Source organism: Pleurodeles waltl, chromosome 12 (assembly GCF_031143425.1).
Source record: "Pleurodeles waltl isolate 20211129_DDA chromosome 12, aPleWal1.hap1.20221129, whole genome shotgun sequence".
In the NCBI taxonomy this organism is placed as follows: Eukaryota; Metazoa; Chordata; class Amphibia; order Caudata; family Salamandridae; genus Pleurodeles; species Pleurodeles waltl.
In genome coordinates, this window is record NC_090451.1 from 40,295,112 (window position 1) to 40,322,104 (window position 26,993).

General features: G+C 47.0%; 1 protein-coding gene across 1 annotated transcript in view; it reads left to right on the plus strand.

Annotated features, from left to right (window-relative positions):
* The window catches only part of LOC138267038 (uncharacterized), a 252,245-nt gene that overhangs the window by 51,073 nt on the left and 174,179 nt on the right, over positions 1–26,993 (plus strand). The window contains exons 11-16 of the mRNA XM_069215886.1: positions 675–837; positions 1,175–2,542; positions 5,077–5,624; positions 12,980–13,335; positions 14,146–14,342; positions 20,656–20,823. Of these exons, the coding sequence (XP_069071987.1) occupies positions 675–837; positions 1,175–2,542; positions 5,077–5,624; positions 12,980–13,335; positions 14,146–14,342; positions 20,656–20,823 (2,800 nt within the window). The remainder of the gene's footprint in view (positions 1–674; positions 838–1,174; positions 2,543–5,076; positions 5,625–12,979; positions 13,336–14,145; positions 14,343–20,655; positions 20,824–26,993) is intronic.

Consider the following 26,993-nt stretch of genomic DNA (forward strand, 5'->3'; position numbering starts at 1 on the left):
TTGAAGTCAATAGGAAAAAACATATTCAATTGTAGAACTATCAGCCTCTTTAGAAAGAGCCCAAACTTCAGCCAATCAGGCGCGACCACCCTCTTAGAACCCTCAGCACAGAGGCTCAGTCTGTCAGATTTTCTACCGCACGTCGTGTGTAAGGGAGTCTCCCTGAGCTCTGCTCAGTTTTCCATCTCTTCAAGAGAAATCTTTAGAGAATTTCAATTCCGTTTTTCTTCAAGACTTTTTTCCATCATGTCTACAAGAAAGGGCCTTTTTAGACCTTGTGGGACCTGTGTCAAATTGAGACTTCACTGTGAGGACCCTCACAAGGAATGTATCTATTGCTTACATCCAGAGCATAAGGTCAAGGACTGTAAGATCTGCAGGACCTTTCCTAATAAGACTCTGAGGGACAGAGAAGCCAGGCTCCTACTTTGGCTCCAGAAAAAGAAGGCAAGAGAAGCTCTTTCTGAAGAAGACAGTGACACTGCAGTGACCTCAAAGAAAAGAAAGCGGTCTGTGGAGAGTCTATCCCCTGCAAGCACTAAGTCAGCCAAGAAGCTGCACGCTTTTAAGGACACCGGGGATCTACCTTCAACATCTAAGGTAGCAAGTGGCAGGGTTCACTCAGAACCATCAACACCTGCTTCTTCTTCAAAGAAGCTTAAAAAGCCTTCCAGTTCTCTGCCTCCGTCGACGTCCAAAAAATCGACACCGTCGACGAGCGCTCCGTCGACGACAGCTCTACCGGTGACGACGACTATGATGACGGCTACGTTTACAGCCCCTCCGTCTCCGATGATAGTGACTTCATCTCCGCTGTCGTCTACGACGATAACATCGGTGAGCCTTAAGTATGGTCCGTTGTCGTCGCACACCTTGAAGATCATTAAGAAGCCGTCGACGGGTAAGAAGTTAAAATCTTTACCATCGACACATTCATCGACGAAGAGGTTCAGGAGGTTGCCGTCGCTTTCGCCGACGAAGATTCAGTCGACGGGTGACGCAGTGACATTGGCTTCGTCGACGGCTACTTCGTCAACGATGATACCACCAACTACACCGACGGTCCCGTCGACGCCTGCTCCGTCGACGCCCGCTCCGTCGACGACAGCTCCGTCGACGGGTCATTTTCCTGGAACATCACCTTACCTTCCGCAAAGGATTTTGCCTGTACAAGTAAGGTCCTCTATATTACAACCATCGCATACATCGCCCAGCAAGGTTACACCCGTCCCTCCGCAGCATCTTTTTGCGGATGATGATGGCGATGGATACTCGGATGACGGATTTTTTCCGGTAGCGCGTAGTCCGTCCGAACTACGTATAAAATGCCAAGAAGAGGATGAAGAGGAGGATCTTCAGCAATTTTCCCACCAACAGGATCAAGGGCATTTCGAACAATCAGAAGAGACAGTACAAATGCCGGTATCATTAATTAACAACCTTCAGCAAATGATGCAGGACTATTATGCAAGGTTTCCACCGCCTGGTTCTTCCACACCGGTGCAGCCCCAGCAGACGCCAGTGTCCACTCCGGCTAGACCTTCCACATTTCCAGACCCTATCACAGTACCTCCTTCTGTTCAGAGCATTGGCTCACCGTCATCCGAAGAGGAACGGGAAGAAGGGGAGATACAAGATTCAGACTCTTTAATACCGGAATGGGATGAGTACCAGATTCAGACTCCATCTCCATCTACACCACCGCCAGTAGACTCTCCTCCGCAGGACATTGGAGGTTTCCATTCTGTCATGGAGAGAGCTGCCAAGAGATTCCAGCTACCGATTACGTCTAAACAATCAGATTGTTTTCTTTATGACTTTAAAGAGGACTCAAGAAAATCAGTGAGGGCCATTCCCATTGTCGACTTCATCTGGGAAGAAGGCTTAAAGGTCATGCAGACTCCGTCCTCCATTCCTGCAGTCTTGCCCAGGCTAGAAAAGAAATATAAGGCACCTGACAACTCCCCAGCATGTCTAATCAGCCACCCTAAACCGGATTCGGTTATCTCCCAAGCAGCACAGAGAAGATCCAGGAATCCGTCAGCTTCTCTGACCGCACCTCCAGACAAGGAAGGACGGCGTCTGGACTCCATAGGTAAAATATTTTCAACCATGGCTGCCACCACTGTTAGAGCTGCCAAATCTCTAGCAATACTGGGGAGATACGATCGTCAGATGTGGTCTGACATGTCACAATTCATTGACATGATACCTGAATCCAGTAGAGCAGAAGCACGCAGAATTCTTCAAGAAGGAGAAAAGATTTCGGCCGAAATCATAGACTCTGCCATTGATGTCTCTTCCACAGGTTTTAGACAATTGGCCGGTGCTGCGGTTCTCAGACGCCAAGGATGGCTAAAGGCTACCTCTTTTAGGCCCGAAGTTCAGTTGAAAGTTCTAGACATGCCATATGATGGAGAACTTTTATTTGGAAAACATGTCGACGATGCATTGCAGTCGATCAAGTCAGACACTGAAACAGCCAGTTCACTTGCAGCGCTTCAGTACAAGAGGCAACCCTTTCGAGGAGCGAGAGGGAGAGGTACTTTTTCTCACAGAGGAGGCTTTCAACAATATAGACCGTACTCCTCTTACCAAGGCCAATATCGCTCAACGTATGGCCAGCAACAACAGCATTCCTTTCGCCAGCAAACATCAGCTCGCTTCAGACAGCAAACAAGAGGAAAATCTGCTTTCAGACCCAAGGATACGACTAGAAAGCAGTGACCCTCATCAAATGCCTGCACCCAGCCCCTGCACCAACACTCGTATAGGGGGCACTATTTCCGGGTTTCTGCATCAATGGTCCAGAATAACAACAGACAGATGGGTTTTGGATATTATCAAGTGGGGGCATACACTAGAATTCAACCAGTCTCCTCCTCAAGTACCACCAGGAGGCCCCCCGCCAGCCCACCTCAACGAGCTTATGGAACAGATTGCTATCTTAATGAGCAAGGGAGCAATAGAGATCGTACCAAGAAATCAGAGGGGAATAGGTTTTTACTCCCGTTTTTTCCTTATCCGGAAGAAGAACGGAGATTGGAGACCTATTCTCGATCTTCGATCGCTCAACAAATACCTCAAGAAGCAATCTTTTCGCATGATCTCTCCAAGACGTTCTGAGCCTCCTCAATCGAGGGGATTTTATGACCTCGCTAGATCTTCAGGACGCATATTTTCACATTCCAATTCACCCCAATCATCGGAAATTCTTGCGGTTCAGGGTCGCAGGCATTCACTACCAGTTCAGAGTACTTCCGTTTGGCCTCAAGTCGGCTCCAAGAGTGTTCACCAAAGTTTTGGCGCCAGTGGCAGCCCACCTCAGACAATTAGGGGTACAGGTTTTCCCTTACCTAGACGACTGGCTAATAAAAGCACGTACAGCGTCGAAGGCTGCCAGAGATACGGAAACATCTCTCTCCCTTTTCGGAGCTTTGGGTTTGTCGGTCAACTACCCCAAGTCTCACACAGAGCCCACTCAGAACATCACGTTTCTAGGAGCCATCTTGGACACTTTACAAGCAAAAGCCTTTCCTTCACAGGACAGAAGACAGAGACTTCGAAACTTAGCAGCTCGGCTCAGCAAAAGAAGGTCCGTTTCAGTACAGACTTACAAGTCTTTTCTAGGGATACTATCGTCATGCATTCCATTGATAAGGAACTGTCGCCTCCACATGAGGACTCTTCAACAACAACTAGACAACCAGTGGAAACAGACAGAAGGCTCTTTCGACGAGCTAGTACAAATCACCCCTGCAGCAAAACAGGCTTTCACGTGGTGGAAAGAAACTCCCCTAGTCTCAGACGGGCTGTCATTTCTGAAAGACAGGACCATGCACATAGTAACAACGGACGCATCCCTGGAGGGATGGGGTGCTCATTTACAGGATCTTTCCGTGAGGGGAAAATGGTCTATGCAAGAATCAACTCTCCACATAAACGTATTAGAGCTCAGAGCGGTGTTTTTGGCACTCAAATCCTTCCTCATGAACATCAAAGACTCTTCAGTGTTGATAAGGACAGACAACACCACGGTCATGCACTATATCAACAAACAAGGAGGCACATGATCTCGAGCATTATCCCTGGAGGCACAGGAGCTGTGGCATTGGGTAACTCAGCATGGAATCACCATCCGAGCAGAACATCTCCCAGGGATCACCAACATCTGGGCAGATGCCTTGAGCAGGAATCGAACCAGCTGCCATGAGTGGGAAATCAATCAGTCGGTTCTCGACAATCTTTCACCTTTGGGGCAAGCCCACCATAGATCTATTCGCGACCAAGGACAACAAGAAATGCCGACACTTCGCAAGCTGGCATCCGCAGAGGGGTTCGAGAGGGAATGTGTTTTTGATCAGATGGTCAGGGATTTATGCATACGCTTTTCCCCCGCTTCCACTCATCCCGAGACTTCTGCTAAAGATGAAGAGGGAACGATGCAGGATTCTTCTAATCGCTCCGAGATGGCCACGCCAGTTCTGGTTCACAGAACGTCTATTGCTATCGGAACAACCTCACATTCGGCTGAAGGCAATTCCGGATCTGCTAACAATGAGCCATGGTCAGGTTCGTCATCCCAACCCGACATCTCTTCGTTTATCAGCCTGGCTCCTGAATTCTATGAATTTGATGGTTTGAATATTCCTCCGGAGTGCAGAGAGATACTTGCCTGTGCCAGAGCCCAGTCTACAAATCGCACATACAAATTCAAGTGGAAGAGGTTTTGTTTGTGGTGCGCTGCTTCCAGCATCCATCCTCTGTCATCATCCCCTGAACAGATTTTGCCATATTTACTACATTTGGCCAAATCCGGTCTTTCGCATTCACCGATTAAAGTGCATTTGGCTGCCATATCTCGTTACAGACGGACCCCTCAGTCACCTTCACTATGGTCTGCCAGAATAATCAAACAATTTCTTAAAGGTTTGTTCAGAAAATATCCACCAATTCACCGTCCTGCACCACAATGGCATCTGAACATTGTGCTCTCCCAATTAATGAAACATCCGTCCGAGCCTATTCATAGAGTGGATTTGAAGTTCGTTTCTTTTAAAACGGCCCTTCTTTTAGCCTTGACATCGGCAAGAAGAGTCAGTGATATCCAGGCATTTACAATTTCTCCACCTTTCCTTCAATTCAAGCCGGAGGTGGTCATGTTAAGAACAAATCCAAGGTTTATACCTAAAGTTCCATCATCTTTTCACTTAAACGAACCAGTAGTTCTGCGAACATTTTTTCCAAATCCTCAAACGGCAGCTGAACGAGCTCTGCATTCGTTAGACATTAAGCGCTGTTTAAAGTTCTATATAGATAGAACAGCTGCTTTCCGTAAATCTGAACAGTTGTTTATCAGCTTTGGAAAGGTCAATCGTGGTAGCGCAGTTACTAAACAAACTATAGCGCGTTGGATTTCTGCTGCCATTCAGTTGACCCACCAGTTGGCGGGAAAGCCATTATCATCTAAGGTCCGGGCGCACTCCACTAGAGCAGTTTCCACTTCCACAGCTCTGTTCGCTGGAATTCCTTTGGACCAAATCTGCAAGGCAGCGACATGGACACGTCCTCATACTTTCACCCAGCATTACTGCCTGGAAGCTACGGACAAGGTGGATGCTGCGGTAGGACAAGCGGTTTTGCGCAATTTGTTCACATAAGGTGAGCCTATAAGCCTTACCCTCCGTCCTCTGTGTCTCATTTCATATGTAATTTAGAGTATATCCTTCTTATATGCAGTTAGAGGTTCTCATATTTTTCTTTGCTACATGGAATATATATGTATATGTATAAATGTTTATATATAGATTTGTATATAATGGATGAATACTACATGTACTTAGGAATGGTTAGCTCTTAATTTGCAGATTTAATCGCTTATATACATTCAGTCAACATGCAATATGTTTATGCGTTCTGTTGATACTACAAGAAAATAATAATTTATCCATTTACTACTGACTATTCTGATTCAAGCATGTGAATCTATGAAAGATACCCTAATACTGGAGAAGAAAATAAGTTACTTACCTGTAACTGTAGTTCTCCAGTATTGGTATCTTTCATAGATTCACATGCGACCCACCCTCCTCCCCAGAGAGTCTCACCTTCTGGAATTTTTTCCTGTGTACACTAGTGCGGAGAAATCTGACAGACTGAGCCTCTGTGCTGAGGGTTCTAAGAGGGTGGTCGCGCCTGATTGGCTGAAGTTTGGGCTCTTTCTAAAGAGGCTGATAGTTCTACAATTGAATATGTTTTTTCCTATTGACTTCAATGGAAAAAAAAAAAAAAAGGGTTTTCTCTATTTATTGCTTTCTATGTACCGTGGGACTCCCACTTCGACGACGGGGAATGATTCAAGCATGTGAATCTATGAAAGATACCAATACTGGAGAACTACAGTTACAGGTAAGTAACTTATTTTCACACTCCTGACTAGTGCAGTAACTACCTCTTCTGAACCTGTCATTGACACCAGTGAAGGAGTCTGGGGTGAACAGGTTGTTTCAGGAATGTTTTTTTTAATATACCTTTATTTAATCAATTTTTGCTGGTACATAATGCCAATCATCAATTCTAAACAAGCAGTGTAATACAATGGGTCTCACTTTTGCTCAAGTAAAAACTATTTGTGTTATAAATTCCTAATTGGACTTCTCTTGCCACATAAATTGAAAATATAAAGTAAAACAGTTGACATAAGCAAGTCAATTCAAAGTGCCATGGCCGCCATGAGTGTGACTGCGAAGGAGAGACACAAAAAGAGAAAAGTTTGCTTGCAGTCAATTGTATCGGCAAACATACAATTATCCATGTAGCAAGGTTGATGGCCAAGGCGGTAACAAATCCACCCCAAGGAGGTACAAACGTAAAGCATTTACCAATTATAACAAAGGATTTTTGAAAGGCAAGCCCATGAACGAGTGATAGTGATGGTCGTGCGGTGAGCGTAGTTAAACGCCCACAAATAGATTATAACACGTCAGAGTGCTCGACCGAAAAAGAAAGGTTCGAATTTAAGAACAGATTATAATACAAAGTAATTCAGGAGCGACAATGGCACAGCATTCGTAGTTGGGGGGAAAATTTGACAAGATATACGTAGACCCAATTTGTACATCAATATTCCCTCCCCCCCCAGAGTATAATACTATAACCCCTCATTGTAGGGTTAAATCGCAGCTTTCTCCCCAAATTCCCTAAAACCCCTGAATTGCACAGACTTGTCGGGCATACAACTGCTTACAATGTACTGTTAATTTTAAGCTCCCAAAGCTTGTAGGATGGAGGTAGCAGTGACTTCCACACCTGTAGTATTGATGATTTGGCAACTAGGAAGGCGATTTAAAAAAAACAAAAAACGTTTGTTTGGAACGGATAAATAAACTTATACAGCTGGAGATGCCTTAAAGTGATCCTAAGGAGTCTGGAACAAGGGAAACATGAACTTTAGAACTAATCCATAGAAATGTTTTCTCCCAATATTCTACTAACTTTGGGCACTTAAAATATAGATTTAGGCAATCCTCCTGGTTACACCTGCTGCCCGTCCATTGACCAGAGGCTGCTGGAAATGCTTTCTTTATTCAGGCATCCACTGAGAAAATATATTTTTTGGCAGTTTTCACACCTTATTGCTTTGTGAGAAAAGAATATTACAATGCCTCCACAATTGTGGTTCTATCTTGCACCCTGTTGCAGTTTTGACCTTAGTCGGAGAACGAGGATAATTCTTGCAGAACTCTGCAGGCACAAGATCTGATACCAATTGCCCATACCTATCTAACTTTTCTCATAAGAAGCCTGAGCAATTGTGTAAGCTAGCGTGTCTATCGTTGTCTTGACTATCTGCATAAAATGGTGGATTTGGAGGTAAGAAAAAGTAAGACAATCCGGAATAGACACTCCACCCGCTCTGAGTTGGACCCATGTTTTGGTTTGTTTGACCAATAAAAAAGCGGAAACCCCCAAATTTTCCCACTCTAATATGGGTAGGGCTCAACTTTAGACCGATCATTAATATTGGTAGGGCTCAACTTAAGACCCAACATCTCTTAATCACAGACCAAAATTGCAAGTTGAAAGCTAGGGACTTGATATTTCTCACGAAATTCTACTGCCCTCAGTCAAATTGCATTAGGAATTTTGTACCTGGTACGTTGTGGAAATCTCTGAATCTTAAGGAAATGTGGGTCCTGAATGCTGCTTTCCATTACCATTTGCTTCAGTTATAAATTATAGTCTAGCTTATAGGATAGAGCAGCCCTTATCGCCGAGTCTGAAAAAGTGGCCTCATAATTTTTCTTGAAATGGGGTAAAGCTAAACCTTCTTCATCAACTGCTGAAGAAAGTGTGTTAAGCGGACTACGAGGTTTTTTATTCGTCCAGATAAACTGACTGAGCATTGTGCATCTGTTTCCTTGAATAATTTCTGGGGGACTCTGATGATAATATTGGAAAAGAGGGAGGATCATCATTTTAATAAGCCCGACCCACCTGATAATTGTTAGTGGAAGGGTTTGCCCCTTATGCTGAAAATCTTGGGCTTTATTGATGGTGGACAAGTAGTTAAGGTGATAAAGATCAGAAAAGTTATGCCACATAAATACCCAAAATCTAATAGGGCATGCAAGCTGAAAATGAGCCTGCATAGCCAATGGGAGGGCAGATTCAGTGCTATTAAACAAAAGAGCCTCCGACTTGGTGTGGTTGGACCTATACCCACCCAAATCAGTGAAAACCTTGGTCTTTTCGAAATCCCTTTCTATATTCTGTACCTTGGCTAAAAGATAAAGAATCATATAGTCTGCAAACAATTTCACTTTTGGGGTTTGAGGTACTGGTGCTTGGATGGTAATATCTTGACGAAGAGCGGCTGCAAAAGGTTCACTCAAACGTGCGAACAGTACTGGTGAAAGAGGACATCCTTGACGAGTACCCTGTTGGATTTGCAAAGTCGCAGCTATACATGCATTGACTAAAATCTTGGCTTCATCCTTAGAGTACAAATTGCGGATTGCCAGTATCATTTTTGTGGGAAAGTTAAACCTATTCAAAATCAAGAACGGCACCTCCCACTGAACTAGATCAAACGCTTTCTCTGTGTTGAGCATGGTGATTGTAGCCTGAATGATGTTCTTGGAGAAGTAGTCAGACTGTAGCAAAAATGTAGTATTAGTTAATATAAATCTACCTAGAAGAAAGCCGCACTGATCACTGTGGATCACCCTTTGGGCTGCAGGGGTGATCCTGGCGGCTAAAATGTTTGTCAGGAGCTTGTAGTCATGATTTATTAGGCTAATCAGACTAGAAGAATCTGGTTTCTCAGGTGGCTTTCCCTTTTTAGGTCAAGCGCTGCTTTCTGCTGTGTTATCTATCTGTGGGTTTGTACCGTGCCCACCTCACGCCCTTCATTTTCATTCGTAACTGGACCTGCTTTTCAAATATCCCTTGATGTTGTAGGTAAATGCTTTTTGTATGTCCCACCTTGAAACTAGCTTGTTACTGCCTTGGGGACTGACCCTGTTACATGGACGTAGGAAAGCCCCCTCTTTCTTGCCATGGTTGCCCCCATTTTCTGCATGTTGTTAGTGTGTTACCTTAACCTCATACACCCCACATTTGGAATACTGGTGCCCCCATGTAAGTCCTTAGTGTATGGTACCCAGGGCATTGGGGTACCAGGGGATCCCCATGGGCTGCAGCATGTATTAGGCCACCCATAAGGAGCCCATGCAAAGTGTATATGCCATTGCAGCCTGCGTGAAAGGGTGCATACACCCTTTTCACTACAGGTCACTGCAAGTCACCCCTATGGTAGGCCCTCCTAGCCCAGAGGACAGGCTGCAAGTACCGGTATGTGTGGGCACCCCTGCATGAGCAGAAGTGCCCCCCATGAACTCCAGCTCCATTTTCATGGACTTCGTGAGTGCAGGGGATGCCATTTTACATGTGTACTGGACATAGATCACTACCTATGTCCAGCTACATAATGGTAACTCCGAACCTAGGCATGTTTGTTGTCAAAAATGTCGAAATCATACCCCAATACAGTTGCCAGTATTGAGAGTATGATTCCATACACTGTGGGGGCTCCTTAGGACACCAGCATTGCTCCTACCAGCCTTCTGGGGTTTTCCAGGCAGCGCAAGCTGCTGCTACCCCTCAGACAAGTTTCTGCCCTCCTGCTGCTTGATCAGCTCAAGCCCAGAAAGGCAGAACAAAGAAATTCCTTTGGGAGTGGGGGGGGGGGTAACACCCTCTCCCTTTGGAAATAGATGTTATATGGCTTGGGAGGGGTAGCCTCCCCAAGCCACTGGTATCGTTTGAAGGGCACATTTGGGGCCCTCTGTGCATAAACCAATCTACACCGGTTCAGGGACCCCATGTCCCTGCTCCAGCGTGAAACTGGACAATGGAAAGGGGAGTGAACACTCCCCTGTCCATCACCACCCCAGAGGTGGTGCCCAGAGCTTCTCCAGAGGGTCCATGGGTTCTGCCATCTTGAATTCAAGGTGGGCAGGGGCCTCTGGGAGCATCTGAGTGGACAGGTCAGGCAGATAACGTGGTGACCCCCCCCCCCATCCCCGATAGGTGGTCACCTGGCTATTTAGGGTATTCCCCTGGGGTGGGTCCTCAGATTCTGCTTGCAAGATTCCAGCAGGACTCCTCTGCAACCTCTACTTCAGCTTCTAGCCGCTGGAGCTGTGACTAGACCCTTCAGGAACCGATAATCTGCATCCACAACAAAGACTCTGCTTGCAACATTGTTTCCATGGCTCCTTTCAGTTCCTGCAACATTTCCCCCACTGTGCATCCCCTGAGGACGGCAAGTCTTCAGTCTGCACGAAATTGAAGTAGGAATCTCCCTTGGAGTGAAGAAGTCACTCCCATGCATCTGCAGGCACCAACTGCAACAACGACCGGCTGTGTAGCTCCCCTCTCATCCTGAGCTGCGTGGATCCTGCATCATGGGTGGTGGTCCAGAGTAGTCCTCTTGGTCCTCTCTGCCAGCTGTCTACCTTTAGAGGAGGTAAGCCTTTGCCATCCCACGCAGGACCGTACCTCGCATCTCTTGCAGCTACCAAGGCTTGTTGGCATCTCCTCCAATGGATCTTCAGGCTCTGTGTAGTCCCAGCACCCCTCCCTGTGACGCCCAGCCCTCTGCGTGCTTCTGTGTTGTGGGGCCCTTCTCCAGTTGTGTTGCAGGGGCTTCTCTGCGACTCCTGGTTCATCTTCCAGTGGGTCTCCTGTGGTGGCTGCCTTTTTGACTCTGCCTTGCCGAGGGTTCCCCCGGGACTCCCCACATGGGTTGACGCCTCCTGGACCTTGCTTGTTCCTGGCAGCTCCACTTTTGCTTCACCTCAACGTCTGCCTTTGCTAAGGCTTGTTGGTGGCTTTTCCACGCCCTTGACTGCAATCATCCATCCAGCATTGGGATGCCGACTGCGTCCTCCAGGAACTCCTCACGACTCCAGGGCTGCATTGCTTACCATCTTTGTCCTACCGTCGACCAACTCCTGCAACCACAGCTGGGTGGATAGTGGTTCCTGCCGCCACTGGACTCTTCTGTGACTTCTGAACTTGGTCTCCGTCCTCTACAGGTCTTCCTGTTCAGGAATACACCGCTGGTTTCTTGCAGTCTTCTTTTTCTTCCTTTTGGGTAGTTTGGGGAAAATCCAGTAACTTACTCCTTTCTTCCTGGTCGCTGGGTGGCACTGTGGTACTTACCTTTTGGGGTTTCCTAGTTCCTCAACTTACCTAGGTGGGGTCCTGCATTTGAATTCCATTTTTTTTTTTTTTAGTATATGGCTTGGGCTCCCCGTAGGGTCACTATTGTCTATTGCTATTTGCACTGTTTTCTATTGCTATTTAGCCCTGTTTCTGATTACATCTCTAGAGAGCCTAGCTTCTAGACACTGCCTACACTACACTGGACCAGGTATGAGGTGTAAGTACCTTAGGTACCTACCACACACCAGGTCAGCTTCCTCCATTGATGGTGCAGCGGTGGGATAAGCACTTGCAATTGCCTTACCACTCTGTCACTTGGTACTTTCCACAGGAAAGGCCACTTACTGACTAAGGGTACACGCTGTACTTGGTGTCAATGAGTTAGTCTCATACGTTTGGGTAAGCTAGGAGTCTGGCATAGCCCTTGCTCCAAACTTCTGTAAGGAGACTAATAGCTGCCATGTCTTCAGCAGGGCACACCTCTCGGGCCATGGATTCTCCCTATGAGATCCTGACCTTCCAAGAACTTAGAGGTATGTGCTGAGAGAAAGCTGAAGGCAGGGAGAAATCCCAATAAGAATCTGCTTCTTTGCCTGCTACTCCACGAACATGTTGGTAGCCAGGGGAAGCGGGGGGGAGGAGGAGGAGGAGGAGGAGGTTGAAATAGACTCTGACCCTCCAGTGCTAGAAAAGGAAAACTTAGCTACTGAGGTGGGTTAGGAAGAACCAAGGGAGGATCAAAGAACCTCTAGGCATACCCACAATACAATCCTGTAAGGAGCACTGTTAGCAGTGCAAAGCACCTTTGTCCCTAGAGGGCTGGTTGAGAGGGTTCCAAGGGTAGGAACAGATCCTCTGCTGCCCACTCTCACATCACCTCAGTATCTGAGGGGACCCACTGTTCAACTCCAGGGGAGGATTCCCCAGATAGGGAACTCGGGCAACTGAGGCTGGAGGAGGCAAAGCTGAGGCTGCAGCAGCAAAAGCTAGCCCTAGATAAGGAGGCCTTTGCAGTGGAGAGGGAGAGAGGTTGGGGTTAGCACCCCATGGTGGCAGCAACTTTAGTTTCAGGGAACCTAGAGTCGGGGAGAACTCTTTTGATTTCAGACATCTGAGGAAGGTTGTTTTCCCCCTACAAGGTGGGGGATGACATTTACAAGTGGTTCACTGCTCTGGAGAGGGCCTGTAAGGTACAGAGGGTCCCCCAGACACATTAGGCTGCTATCTCGTATCATTCTCTTACAAGGGCATGGACAGACTCCTGACTGTCGGAGAAGAGGATGCTGACACCTACTCAATTTTAAAATCAGAACTCCTGGATGGATTTGGTATCACCATTGAACAGTACAGAATTAAGTTCAGTGAGACCAGGAAAGAGTCCTACCAAGATTGGGTAAACCTTATAGACCGTTCCTTTAAGGCTTTAGATGGCTGGTTAAATGGTAGCAAAGTCAGTGACTATGAGGGCTTGTATAATCTGATTTTGAGAGAGCGTATTTTGAACAACTGTGCATTTGATTTGTTGTACCAATACTTGTTAGAGTCAGATCGGACCTCTCCCCATGAATTGGGAAGATTTCAGACAAATGTGTCAGAACTAGGGTGAGCAGAAAAACTCATACGGGGGTGACAACAAGAAAAAGGAAGCAGTTAAGTCTCATGACAAGGGTGGGGACAAAAACAAAAGTAAGCAGTCTTCATCAGACCCACAACACTCTCCTGGGGTTGGGTCTAAAACCTTTTCCTCTTCATCCAACTTTAAAAATCCTTGGTGCTGTTTGCAAAAACAAAGGACGTAGTCCAGGAGACGGCTCCTGCCCTAAGAAAGGCACCAAGCCAACTACCAGTACAAACCCCACTTCTACTTCTAGCGCCCCTAGCAATAGCTGTAGTGTTGGGACTACTAACAATATTCAGTCCAATGGTGTAGCTGGGTTCACTTTAGGAAATATACAGGGGCTGGTTTAGTTAGGGAGACAACAGAGGCTGTATTCGTCTCTGATGGGGGCCATTGATCTTGCCACCCTTACCTCATGTCCCCTTAACATGGATAGGTACAGGCAGCAGACCTTAATAAATGGTGTTCAGGCAGAGGCCTGCAGGGACACAGGTGCCTGAGTCATTATAGTGACTGAAAAACTGTCGTCCCCTGAGCAACACCTACTTGGTCACCAGTACCAAGTGACTGATGCTCATAACAACACTGTATGTCACCCCATGGCAGTTGATGATTTCAGTGGTGGTGGGGGGGGGGGGGGGTCCTGTTACTGGTCCAAAGAAAGTTGTGTCCACAGTCCTACCTGTGGAGTGTCTACTAGGGAACGACTTGGAGACTTCAGCTTGGGCTGAAGTGGAGTTAGAGGCCCATGCAGCAATACTGGCCATCACAGGGCATATCTTTGCCTTGACTAGAGCACAGCCCAAGCAGAAAGATCAAGGAAATGTGGAGCCTGGAACAGTGGCCCAAGAACTTGCAAAACCTAAAGGTAGGAAGGGTAAAAAGGTGCCCCCAACATCCAGGGAAGATTCCCCCTCGGAGGAGGATGAATCTACTCCCTTGGCAGAACCTACACCAGAGGAGCTCCGGGCTGACACAGCTGAGCTCTTGGGTACAGGGGGCCTGCCAGGGAGAAATTCAGTATGGCGCAAAATACCTTTCCTACACTAGAGGGCTTGAGGCAGCAAGCTGTCCTTCAATAAGCAGGGTCTGTCAGTAGCACCCACAACGTGTATTGAGCGGACTACCTCTTGTATTCAGAGCCAAGGGAACCCAAGCCTGGTGCCACCAGGAGATTGGTAGTACCTCTACAATAAAGAGAATGTTTGTTGACCCTGGCACATGCTATTCCCCTAGCAGGTCACTTAGAGCAAAGTAAGACTTGGGACAGACTTATCTTCTCACTTTCACTGGTCCCTCATGTCCGAAGACACTATGGAGTTTTGTCTCTTCTGTGTCACCTGTCAAGCCAGTGCCAAGACAGGTGGCACCCCAGAGCCCCCCCTTAATTCCACTTCCAGTGGTTGGGGTTCCCTTTGAGAGGGTTCGGGTGGATATTGTTGGCCCCCTGGACCCACCCACAGCCTCTAGGAACATATTTATTCTGGTGGTGGTGGACTGTGCCACCACATACCCAGAAGCTATTCCTCTATGGACCACTACAGAGTCTACAGTGACAAAGGCCCTCCTGGAAACTTTCTCCAGAGTGGGCTTTCTTGAAGAGGTGATATCAGGCAGAGGTATAAACGTCATGTCTGCATAGCTCAAAGCCATGTGGAAGGAGTGTGGGTAACTTCTAAGTTCACAACCCCTTACCACCCTCAAACCAATGGTTTGGTAGAAAGATTTAACAAAACTCTCAAAGGCATGATCATGGGACTCTCCTTTTTGCCTACAGGGAGGACCCTCAGAAGGGAGTGGGCTACAGCCCCTTTGAACTTCTGTTTCTGCACTCTGTTCGGGGTCCTCTTGCTAGGGAGGGCTGGGAACAACCTCTCAAGCCTCCTAAACAGGACATAGTGGACTATGTACTTGGCCTCAGATCAAGGATGGCTGAGTACATGAAAAAGGCCACTAAAAACTTTTTGGGCAGTGAGGAACTACAGAAGCAGTGGCATAACCAGAAGGTTGTTCTGACTTTACCAGTCAGAATAGAATGTGTGGGTCCTGGAGCATGTGGCTCGTAGGTCACTCCAGGACAAGTGGAATGGTCCCTACACAGTAGTGGAAAAAAGGGTGAGGTCACCTACTTGGTAGACCTTGGCACTCCCTAAAGCCCCACCATGGTGCTTCATGGGAACCGCCTGAATCCCTCCTACGATAGGGCTGACATGACCCTGCTCATGGCCACTGATGAGGGGCAGGAAGAAGAGTGACACTCTCCCTGACCTCTTCTCCAACACTGCAGCTGATGGCTCAGTTGATGGCGTAGTCCTTACCGACTGGCTTTTTGAGTCTCAAAGAAGACTGCAGGAACCTCCTAGGACAGTTCTCAGAACTCTTCTCTTTAACAACTGGACAAACCACATGGTGTGAACACTCTTGATACAGAGGACAGTTTGCCCATCGAAAGTAAAATCTATAGACAACCTGACCATGTTAGAGACTGCATCAAAGCAGAAGTGCAAAGGATGCTTCACCTAGGAGTAATTGAGCACTCAGCCTCTGGGCTAGCCCAGTGGTGCTGGTCTCAAAACCTCACTCAGAATAGAAAAAGGGAATGAGGTTTTGTGTTGACTAGAGGGCTCAACACTGTCACAAAGATAGATGCTCATCCTATCCCTAGGGCAGATGAGCTAATAGATACACCGGCATCTGCCTAGTATCGGAGCACATTAGATCTGACTGCTGGATATTTGCAGAACAAGTTATCAAATGATGCCAAACCCAGCACAGCATTTTCAACCATTGAAGGGGGTTTTCACTTTACAGTATTGTCCTTTGGTCTGAAAAATGCACCTGCCACAGTTCAGAGGCTGGTGAACACAGTCCTCCAAGGATTGGAAGCCTATAGTGTAGCTTATCTGAATGCTAAACTGGTCTGCCTGTGAAATGTTTTGGAGGCTCTGCAAAAACCAGGTCTCACTATCAAGGCCTCTAACTGCCAGATAGAGCAGGGGAAGGTTGTATTTCTGGGCCACCTGGCAGGTGGAGGCCAGATTCAACCACAGCAGGGGAAAATAGAAACTATTTGGGATTTGAACTCCCACCAGTACTCTGACTCAGGTGAGAGCCTTCTTAGGCCTCACCGGATACTACAGGAGGCTCATTAAGAACTATGGCTCTTCTGTAGCCCCTCTTAATGATCTCACCTCAAAGAGAATGCCCAAGAAGCTGTCAAAAAGCTTTTGAGGATCTTAAACAGGCCATGTGCTTTGCACCTATTTTAAAAAGCCCTGACTATTGCAAGCAGTTCGTAGTTCAGACAGGTGCTTCTGAGGTAGGGTGTGTGGCAGAGTTATTACAGCTTAACACAGAGGGCCAGGCCCAACCTGTAGCTTTTACGAACAGAAGGTTGACCCCCAGAGAAAAGCGTTGGTCATCCGTGGAATGGGAGGTCTTTGCTGTGGTCTTGGCCTTGAGGAAGCTGAGACCATAGTTGTTTGGCATTCACTTCCTTATTCAGACAGACCACAAGCCCCTTCTTTGGCTTAAGAAGACAAAAGGTGAAAATCCCAAACTGTTAAGGGGGTGGTCCATATCCCTACAGCAAATGCACTATACATTTGAACATAGACCTGGGAGTAAACACTCCAATGCAGATGGACTCTCCAGATATTTCCACTTTGATAATGAAGACTTATCTGGACAAGGTTAGCCTTATTGTCCTTCGTTAGGGGGTGGGGTGTTGTAGGAAAGTACCCTCTTTCTTGACATGGTTACCACCATTTTCTGCCTGTTTGACTGTGTTCACTGGGATCATGCTAACCAGGACCCCAGTGATTATGCTCTTTCACTTTAAACTTGGTTACTTGAACCACATACACCCCACATTTCATACTGGTGGCCCCATGTAAGTCCCTAATACCAGGGCACTGGGGTACCAGGGGATCCCCATAGGCTGCAGCATGTATTATGCCACCCATGGGGAGCCCATGCAAAGTGTATCTGCAGGTGTGCCTGTGCAGTGTGCGTGAAAGGGTGCATTCACCCCTTTTCACTACAGGTCCCTGCAAGTCATCCCTATGGTAGGCCCTCCTAGCCCAGAGGGCAGGGTGCAAATACCTGTGTGTGTGGGCACCCCTTCATGAGTAGAGGTTCCCCCACGAGCTCCAGCTCCATTTTCATGGACTTTGTGAGTGCGGATGCCATTTTACACATGTACTGGACATAGGTCACTACCTAATGGTAACTCCGAACCTGGGCATGTTTGGTATCAAACATGTCAGAATCATACCCCAATACTGTTGCTAGTATTGGAAGTATAATTACATGCACTCTGGAGGCTCCTCAGAAGACCCCAGCATTGCTCCTACCAGCCTTCCGGGGTTTTCTAGGCAGCCCAAGCTGCTGCCACCTCTCAGACAGGTTTTGCCCTCCTGCAGCTTGATGAGCTCAAGCCCAGGAAGGTAGAACAAAGGATTTCCTTTGGGAGAGAGGCAGGGGTAACACGCTCTTCCTTTGGAAATAGGTGTTACATGGCTTGGGAGTGGTAGCCTCCTTAAGCCACTGGTATGCTTTAAAGAGCACATTTGGTGCCCTCCATGCATAAACCAGTCCACACCGGTTCAAGGACCCCCAAGTCCCTGCTCTGGTGCGAAACTGGACTATGGAAAGGGGAGTGAAGCACTCCCCTGTCTATCACCACCCCAGGGGTGGTGCCCAGAGATACTCCAGAGGGGCCCTGGGTTCTGCCATCTTGAATCCAAGGTGGGCAGGGGCCTCTGGGAGCATCTGAGTGGCCAGGTCAGGCATGTGACGTCAGGGCCCACTCCTGATAAGTGGTCTCCTGGCTAGGTGACCAGTCCCCCTTTCGGTGATACTTAGGGTCTTCCTCTGGGGTGGGTCTTCAGATTAGGCTTCCAAGATTCCAGCATGACTCCTCTGCAACCTCTACTTTGACTTCTATCCACTGGAACTGTGACTGGAACCTCCAGGACCCAACAATCTGTATCCACGACGAAGACTCTGCTTGCAACAGTGTTTCCACAGCTCCTTCTAGCTACTGCAACATTTCCCTGGCTGTGCATCCTCTGAGGGCGGCTGGTCTTCAGTCTGCATGAGAAGAAAGGGAATCTCCAACTGCAACAACGACCTGCTGTGTGGATCTAATCTCATCCTGAGCTTGGTGGATCCTGGATCATGGGTGGTGGTCTGTAGTAGTCCTCTTGGTCCTCTCTGCCAGCTGTCCAACTTTAGTGGAGGTAAGCCTTTGCCTTTCCATGCAGGACTGTACCCCAGTGCACTGTGTCTCTTGCAGCTACCAAGTCTTCTTGGCATCTCCTCTAAAGAATCTTCAGGCTCCGTGTAGTCCCACCCCCCAGCACTCCTTCCTGCGACGCACTGCCCTCTGTGTGCTTCTCCTGTGGCATGGGACCCTTCTCCAGTTGTGCTGCGGGAGCTCCTCTGCGACTCCTTGTTCCTCTTCCAGTGGGTCTCCTGCGGGGGCTGCCTTTTGTTCCTTGGGGTCTCTGCCTTGCTGCAGTTCTTCCCATGACTTCCCTCATGGTTTGAGTCCTCCTGGACCTTGCTCGTCCCCTGGCAGCTCCACTTTTGCTTCACCATGACTTCCGCCTTTGCCAAGGCTTGTTGGTGGCTTTTCCACACCACTGGTTAACTGTAATCATCCATCCGGCATGGGACGTCAACTTCATCCTCCAGGAACTCTTCACAGACTCCAGGGCTGCATTGCTGACCGTCTTTATCCTATTGCTGACCAACTCCTGCAACCACATCTGGGTGGGTAGTGGTTACTGCCCCACTGGACTCTTCTGTGACTTCTGGACTTGATCCCTTTCTTCCACAAGTTTTCTTCTTCAGGAATCCACCGCTGGTTTCTTTCAGCCTTGTCTGAGTGTTCCATTATCTTCTTTTTCTTCCTTTTGGGTGGTTTGGGGAAAATACAGTAACTTACTCCTTTCTTCCTGGTCACTGGCGGGCACTGTGGTACTTGCCTTTGGGGTTTCCTTGTTCCTCCAGCTCCCCTCTACACACTCCACTTACCTAGGTGGGGGTCTTGCATTCGCATTCCATTTATTTTGGTTATGCTTTTGGCTTCCCCTGGGGCACTGTTGTCTATTACTATTTAGGCATATTTCTTATTACTAGTGTACATATCTAGTGTGTTATTTACCTCCTATTGGAGGGTTGCCTCTCTAGTGCTTTTTTGTAATTGTGTCACTAAAATAAAGTACCTTTATTTCTGTAACACTGAGTGTTTTCTAAGAGCTGTGGGACTACAGTGGTATTGCATGAGCTTTGCATGTCTCCTAGATAAGCCTTGGCTGCTTATCCACAGCTACCTTTAGAGAGCCTGGCTTCTAGACACTGTCTACACTACACTAATAGGGGATACCTGGACCTGGTATAAGGTGTAAGTACCTTAGGTACTCGCCACACACCAGACCAGCTTCCTACAATGGATACTTACATGATTTCCCATATGTTTGACTGTGAGCGAACGTCTGTTTATCTCTCTCCTTCGCGCTGATGTTTATGGTGGCCATGGTGCTTAGAGGTTTCTGAAAGTGCGAACGCAATTGGCAGTATTGCAGTGCTTTGAAAGTCTACCAGGTACATCACATTGGTTTTGTCTCTCCTTTGCGCTCCATGGCGGCCATGCAGTTTCAAGTTTCATAGAGCCCAATTTTCTTTTTTTCAAGACTTAGTCAGCTTGTTTTATAAATTGTTTTACCACACAGAGGTTGGAGATGTTTTGAACCAGGGGAGAGAAGCAAGAAATACAATTTCCAGAAGCGGTAGACATCACTTTACTTTGAGCAGTCTTCAGCGTTTGCCATTTCACACACTTTTGTTTAGCACAGTGAAGGTGGCCTGTGTGAGATCCTCCTCCTGTCGGCAGTAATTTCGAAATTGTTGGCTGATTTGCTTATCATTCTTGTTATTATTGGTGTTAATTTACCACAACCTTATTTTCAGTAAAACAAGCATATCGTTCTAATCAGTAAACTGTAACTACTTAAATTTAAATAAAGGGATACCTTATAGGAAAATATAGACATGTTTATGAAAGACAGTTTGGAACAAAAAATGTGTTACTTTCCTCCTGCCCCTGCTAACGAAGGCTGTGTCTTTTCTGAAATGGCAGCACAGTTGAGACAAAGGCATTAAGCATTTTAGTCTGCTGTTGATATTCAATTGCTTGCATATCGCAGCCACCTTGGGGCCGACACTGAATTTGCTGTACATACATTATCTTCAGCATAGATAAAGCAACCGTGTTTTACTGTTTTTCCCATTCCTAGGTTTTAAAGTTGCTACAAAGGCCTTTTATTACAAACTGACTTCTTCCTTGATGTCAGACTCAAATGCATTATTTCTCTTCAAAGATGAACTCTGCCTCGAGGAGCATCTCTCTGAATACCTTGCACTCAGGCAGCCATCCCCTTTAGGGCTTAATATTCGTTATGGAGGTAAGATTGGCAGAACACCAACATACCTTAATAACGAGGCAGAATACCAATGAGTTAAATAGGTCATCATTTCCAACAATCCCGGTTAGGGGATACATAACAACAACGTCCATACCGATCAGTAGTCGCTTAGAGTTAATGGTACGTTAGGCGTGTCAAGCTGAAGACATTCTAGTAATACTGCAATCCTGAATACAAGCTAAAGCCTGGTCACAACTGTAAAGACAGCAAACTAAACACTACTTACGCCACATTATTATACTATAACCAATAGCAATTTACACTTGCCCCCAGAGAAATCGCACGCCCAAGCTTCACAAAATATACTCCAACCTCTATTCAAAGACCCCTTGAGATGTGTATAATTTCTAAAGAACCTCATGTAGGGTGGCCACCTCATTCCCCGTCATCAAGGGCACCACATCCTGTACTTTTATGTTGCAATCTAAGGCATTGCAGGTGTGGTGTTAATTTGCTTCTATTGAGTTAACTAAACTAATGCACATGATACCAATGATTTGTGAGTTTAAAGTGCAGGATACCTAATAAACCATCAGGGACACTTCCCTGGGACTGGGCATTCTCAGATTACCCATGGTACAATCATGTCCGCACTAGGCACCGTAACTAAAACATATGTACTGGACATAGTGCCCTATCTGCTATCCCAATCTAAATCATTACCTCTTGTATCTCCTGACACATTTACCGACATAGACCATAACATTTCTGGCAGTTAGAATGGCACACAGATGGCTCCAAGAAAAGAGCAAGCTACCTAAACTCACAATCTAATTGAAACATCCTAATTGGCCCAACTCGCACATAATCACCAGCCCCACCTCACTTTTTCACTCCCCCACATCTTCCATGGTTCCTACAAATACTCTAATCAGCTTTAACATATCGAGCTACCAATCATTCCACAGTCTTATTTGTCAACGTCCCTTTAATCCCTCTCTCAATGCACTGACTTGTTCATGCTCCTAACACAGTCTTACAACATGCCAAGGTTTGGAAATCTGAAATAATGATTTAGCAGGTGAGTGGTCAGTAGGTTGGGAGAAAAGGTTCAGAGCACCCCTTGGGCACCTGAGCCATGATGATGTGGTGGTATAGACTATGCAACCATCATATACTTAAGGTAGCTAAGCAATCTGATTTTTAATATCTTGTTTGTTGTCACTCAGATGATCATAGCCCTTTTTTGGTCGAGTGTGCAAGCACTTTGGCCTGTTGGAAGTATTGTGGGCTTTTAACCATAGCCACTTCACGCCCATCACTTTCCCTCGTCCGTGGGCTTGCCTTTCAAAAATCCTTTGTTATCATTGGTAAGTGATTTACGTTTGTCTCTCGTTAGGGAGCTTTTGTTACCACCTTGCAGACTGACCCTGTTACATGGATAACTGCATGAGTGCCAATATGTTTGACTGTGAGTGAACTTTTTACTTTTGTGTCTCTCATTCATGCCCATGGCAGCCATGGCGCTTTGAATCTGCTCGCTTATGTCAACTAGTGTTTTACTTTTCATTTTCAATTTATGTGACAAGAAAAGTCCTGTTAGGAATTTACAACACCAATAGCGCCAACTGGAGCCAATGAGAGACCCATGACATTGCATTGCAATGCAAATGCTTGTTTATAAAGCTGACAATAACAACCCTTGTGAAAGAACCTGGTATCTCAGCCCCATTGAGTATGCCATTGAAGAGGATAACCAAGAATTCAGCTATTTGTTCTATCAGTAATTTATACACTTCAGCCGGCAAGCCATCCTCACCACCGGCCTACCCAATAGGTGAGGCGGAGATTGCCTCTTTAACCTCTAACAGCGTGATGGGCACTATTAGTGAGGCCTGTGATTCCGCTCCTAGGGTAGGTAGATTAACCGATCTGAAGTATTGATTTACCTGTCCCACATTAGTCGTGAGTATGGAAGTGTAGAGACTTGAATAATGGGACAGGAAGAGTTCCTCGATACCCTAAGAATGGTTGACTACAATTCCCTAGGCCTCGTAAAAAATTGACTTAATAATAGCATTGTTAGACCTTTTCCTTATGGACCATATTGTCGCTGGAAGCATGTATGCTGATAACTAAATCACAGGACAAACAGTAGTCCCTTAATTTATCCTATGCCTCCTTCAATCTGTGGGCAGCATCCGAATCATAAGTAGCCTGATAAATCTGTGCTGCTTGATCAAGCTCCTGCTGAAGATTGGAAGTTTTTGTCCCTGGTTATTGGACTTAGATGAGCTTTGTAAGAGATTACTTTCTCCCACCGTATGAAAGCCTTACAGGCTTCCCAAATGTGGAGGCTGGCCGTTCTGGTTGTACTATCCGCCCATTTTTTTGCCTGGTGTTAGTATGTTTTGGACTGTAGTTCACTGGGACCATGGTAACCAGGATCCCAGTGACTGCGCCTTCTCCCCCAAATTTAGTTGTTGGTGACTTTTCACACTCATAATTGGCATACTGGTGCACCCATGTTACTCCCTAGGTACCCAGGGCATTGGTACACCAGGGGTCCTCCATGGGCCACCGCATGTATTATGCCACCCATAGGAGCCCATGCAAATTGTGACTGCAGGCCTTTCATTGCAGCCTGCGTGGAAGGGTGCATGCACCCTTTCACTTCCAAATCTAACCACTGCACTTAGACCCTACAGGTCACCCCTCTGGTAGGCCCCTCAGCCCAAGAAGAGCATGGTGCATGTCTCTAAGTGTAAGGGTACCCCTTCATGAGCATGGTTTCCATACAGACCCCAGGCCAATTCCTGGACTCTAAGTGTGGGGAAGCCGTCTTAAGCTATGAAGTGGACACTGGTCAACCCAAATGGTCCAACTACATAATGGCTACTCCGAACCTAGGCATGTTTGGTATCAAATATGTTGGAATCATGCAACTACACTGATTTCAGTGTTAGTTCCATTATACCATGTACTCTGGGGGTTCAGTAGAGGATCCCCCTGTTCTTCCTGTGCAGCCTTATGGGATCCAGCTTCCAGCCCGCACTGCTGACCCCAGACACTGTTCTGCCCTCCTGCTGATGAACCAGGCTCAGCCAAAGGAGCAGAGCAAAGGATTTCCTGCAAGAAAGAGGTGTGACCACATCTCCCTGTGTATTAGGTGTCTAAGGGTTGGGGTGGGGTGGGGTTACCTCTGAGTGTCTAAAGATGGCTTTGAAGGGCACATTTGGTGCCCTCCTTGCATAGTCCAGTTTGCACCAGTTCAGGAACCCCCCTGGTGAAAAACTACACAAAGGACAGGGGAGTGAACACTCCCCCTGTCCAGCTCCTCCCGCAGGGAGGTGGCCAGAGCTCTGCCAGATGGTCACTTGATGCTCCAAAATCAAACAGGAGCTGTAGAAGTATCAGGTTACCACTCAACTTCCCAACCAACACTTTTAATATCACCAGGAGTGTTACCACGTGTCCTAGTATTCACCAATTTAGTTTCTTTTGGGAGACCCTCACCAGCTATTTTCTACCACAAGTTTATTATTTCTCCAGTTTACTCATAGCTAATAGCATCATTAAGGAGTCCCCTCCTTCCCCTAACCAAGGGGATAGTTTCCACCCAGGTCTAGGAAACTATTAGGGATCCATAAACAAAAATTGTAAAAAAGTGCAGTGAAAGTGAGAACGTGATCTTAAAAAAAATACCTCTATCAGTCAGCTACAAGCCAAATTTACTATGGCTGGGTTAGGGTATGTAGGTGCTCGCCTTACCTGCCCATAGAGAGCTCCTGCTATCTGGACATCTAGTCAGTATCACTAAGGGTTGCCTGGACTCAGTATAGGGTGCCACACCATAGGTGTACACCATAAACTGAGCCAGCTTCCTGCAACAACAATGACCCTGCCCTCCTATTAAAATCAATGTGGTACTTTTTCCCACTTGTGGGAACGGGGCCTCAGTCGAGGTTTCTGTCCTGTCCTGTGTATGGTTAATGCAATAAAAATGTTCCTGAAGGTTTGCCACCACGGGTGGAGGCACACATACTGCCCTTGAAGGTGGGGAGACCCCTCTGGATCCCCCGCATAGGGCAGAACTCCAGACAGCTGCCCTCCTTCACGCTGGAGCACTATCAGCAAATGCAGCTTCCTCTCCAGCTGCGCTTGTCTAGGGAGCGTGTCCGGAGCCCTCCAGGGCCTTCCAGACCGCTACCTTCTCTTCCGTGTGGCGGCCTAGCCCGGGGGAGGCCTCTGACAAGTTGGGCCGCAAGCCGGCCTCTCTACTCCTTCGGGTGTCCAAATCTTCCAGCAGGGAACTCACGGACCCAGCGGTAAGCCATCTCCTACTTGGATGCCTATTTGTGCCCTGGGGGCACCAGGCAGGATATGCCTCGATCGCGCCAGAGGGGGCACGGCCAGCGGGCTTTGCAGCACTCCTCCTTCACCACAGTCCTCCTGAACAGGGGAAACTGCCTGCAGCAGGTGACACACAAACATGGGGATAGCAGGGGCGCTCTCAACGCTCTCCTTGTACACTAAGGGCCACGTTCCAGCAAGAAGTTATAGCACTCGCTTTGCGCTAGGAAGGATGAAACAGCAGGGAAATGGGACACACCACCCAACCCCTGGAGAACAACTGGCAACTGGGGGGGAGCACGGAGATGCAGGGGGCCAGCAGCAGGCCAGCTCATCAGAGTCTTTGCAGGTAAAGGCACTCCCTTTTGTGACCTAGCAGGTCACAGGACAGCACAGCAGCAAGGTCAGTCCTAATGGCGGTTCCCCTAGCATAGCAATTCCTTCCAGCAGCATCCGGTGCCAAGTCCAGACTGCCTGAAAATGTGGGGGACAACCCCCTGTACTTAAACTCATTTTGCACAGCTTCCACCAAGGGGGAGGGGAGGTTCCAACTAGCACTAACAGGTTCCAGGAATGGCCCCTTCTCCACCACCACTGGCCCCAGACATCAGTAGGGGGTAAACCCCTGTTACACATCTGCCCTTCCTATGTGATGGCTGTCTCGAAAGTATGCACAAAGCCAGCTGTCACTCTACCACAGAGTTGGATTGGAGTCTAGATGCAAGAGCACCAGAGTTATAAGCATATAGAAATGCTGACTTTATAAAAGTGGACTTTCTATTGTAGTGTGGTTAGTTTTACGTATTCTTTGCGCATTAGCTTCAGGCTTTAGGCCTTTGTGCACTTTGCCCTGAATGTATTTTATTCATTTGCTTACAGCTTAGAGCCTCTGTGCACTTTGCTCTACATGCTTTTTATTAGGCTTCGTACTGTTATTTTTCAAATAGCCAGTTCTACGGTGTTGTTTTTTATTCATATCACACTGTTTTGCCTACTTCAGCACTGGAGTTCTCCATAACATATTTACTCTGTGCTTCAGTCAAGGATACAGTCTGGTACATTGCCGATAGACGTGGTAGGAGTTTAGATTTGGCATTCCTGCGTAGGGACGTTTTGTGATCACGATGACATGTTAGTTATAAAATCACTTCCTTGTCCCAATACACGCAAGAGACCAGGGAACCACAACTAGACGCTGACTGCCTCGTTGCAGATGCTGAACCAAGATCACAGGCCTTTGCTCAGGTATGAGGGCTGATGTCTCCTCAGTGATTCTGAAAGGCAAGCTAGAAGCTTAACATGCTGTGCTCTAAATAGAACAAGCAGAGGGAGAGTAGAAACTGTTAGACACTATGATAGCTTTGTTCTTATGTTTTACTCTCCTGGTGACTATTTCAATCCTACTGTGTTGTATTTTTCTGGTTATTGCGGCTCACGCCTTCATATCTAAAATACAGTCGTTTTATTAAAACATTATATAAAACTTATACTGTCTTTGTCATTTGTATATGAGATCATATTGTAAATAAGAGAGTTGGTTTGGATCTGAGTAACCACGACTTCCCTGAGAAGTTCCCAAGATGTCATGCGTTTGGCTGCCAAATCATTTCTTCCTCATGGGAGAAATGAGGCACTGCTAGTTAGCCGGAGCAAAAACCGGATTTAGGGTAACAGAGTTCCTTACACGTGGGTCAGACTCAGTCCCCCACACCGTTATCGATCCTGCTGCCTAGAAATCCAGTAGTCTCATTTAGGATAATGAGAGTCCACGCGACATGGCGCCCAACGTTTGGTCTGGCTCTAATGTTTAGGTCCGACATCTTGGTCTCGTATATATTTTGACTCCTCGGTTCCGT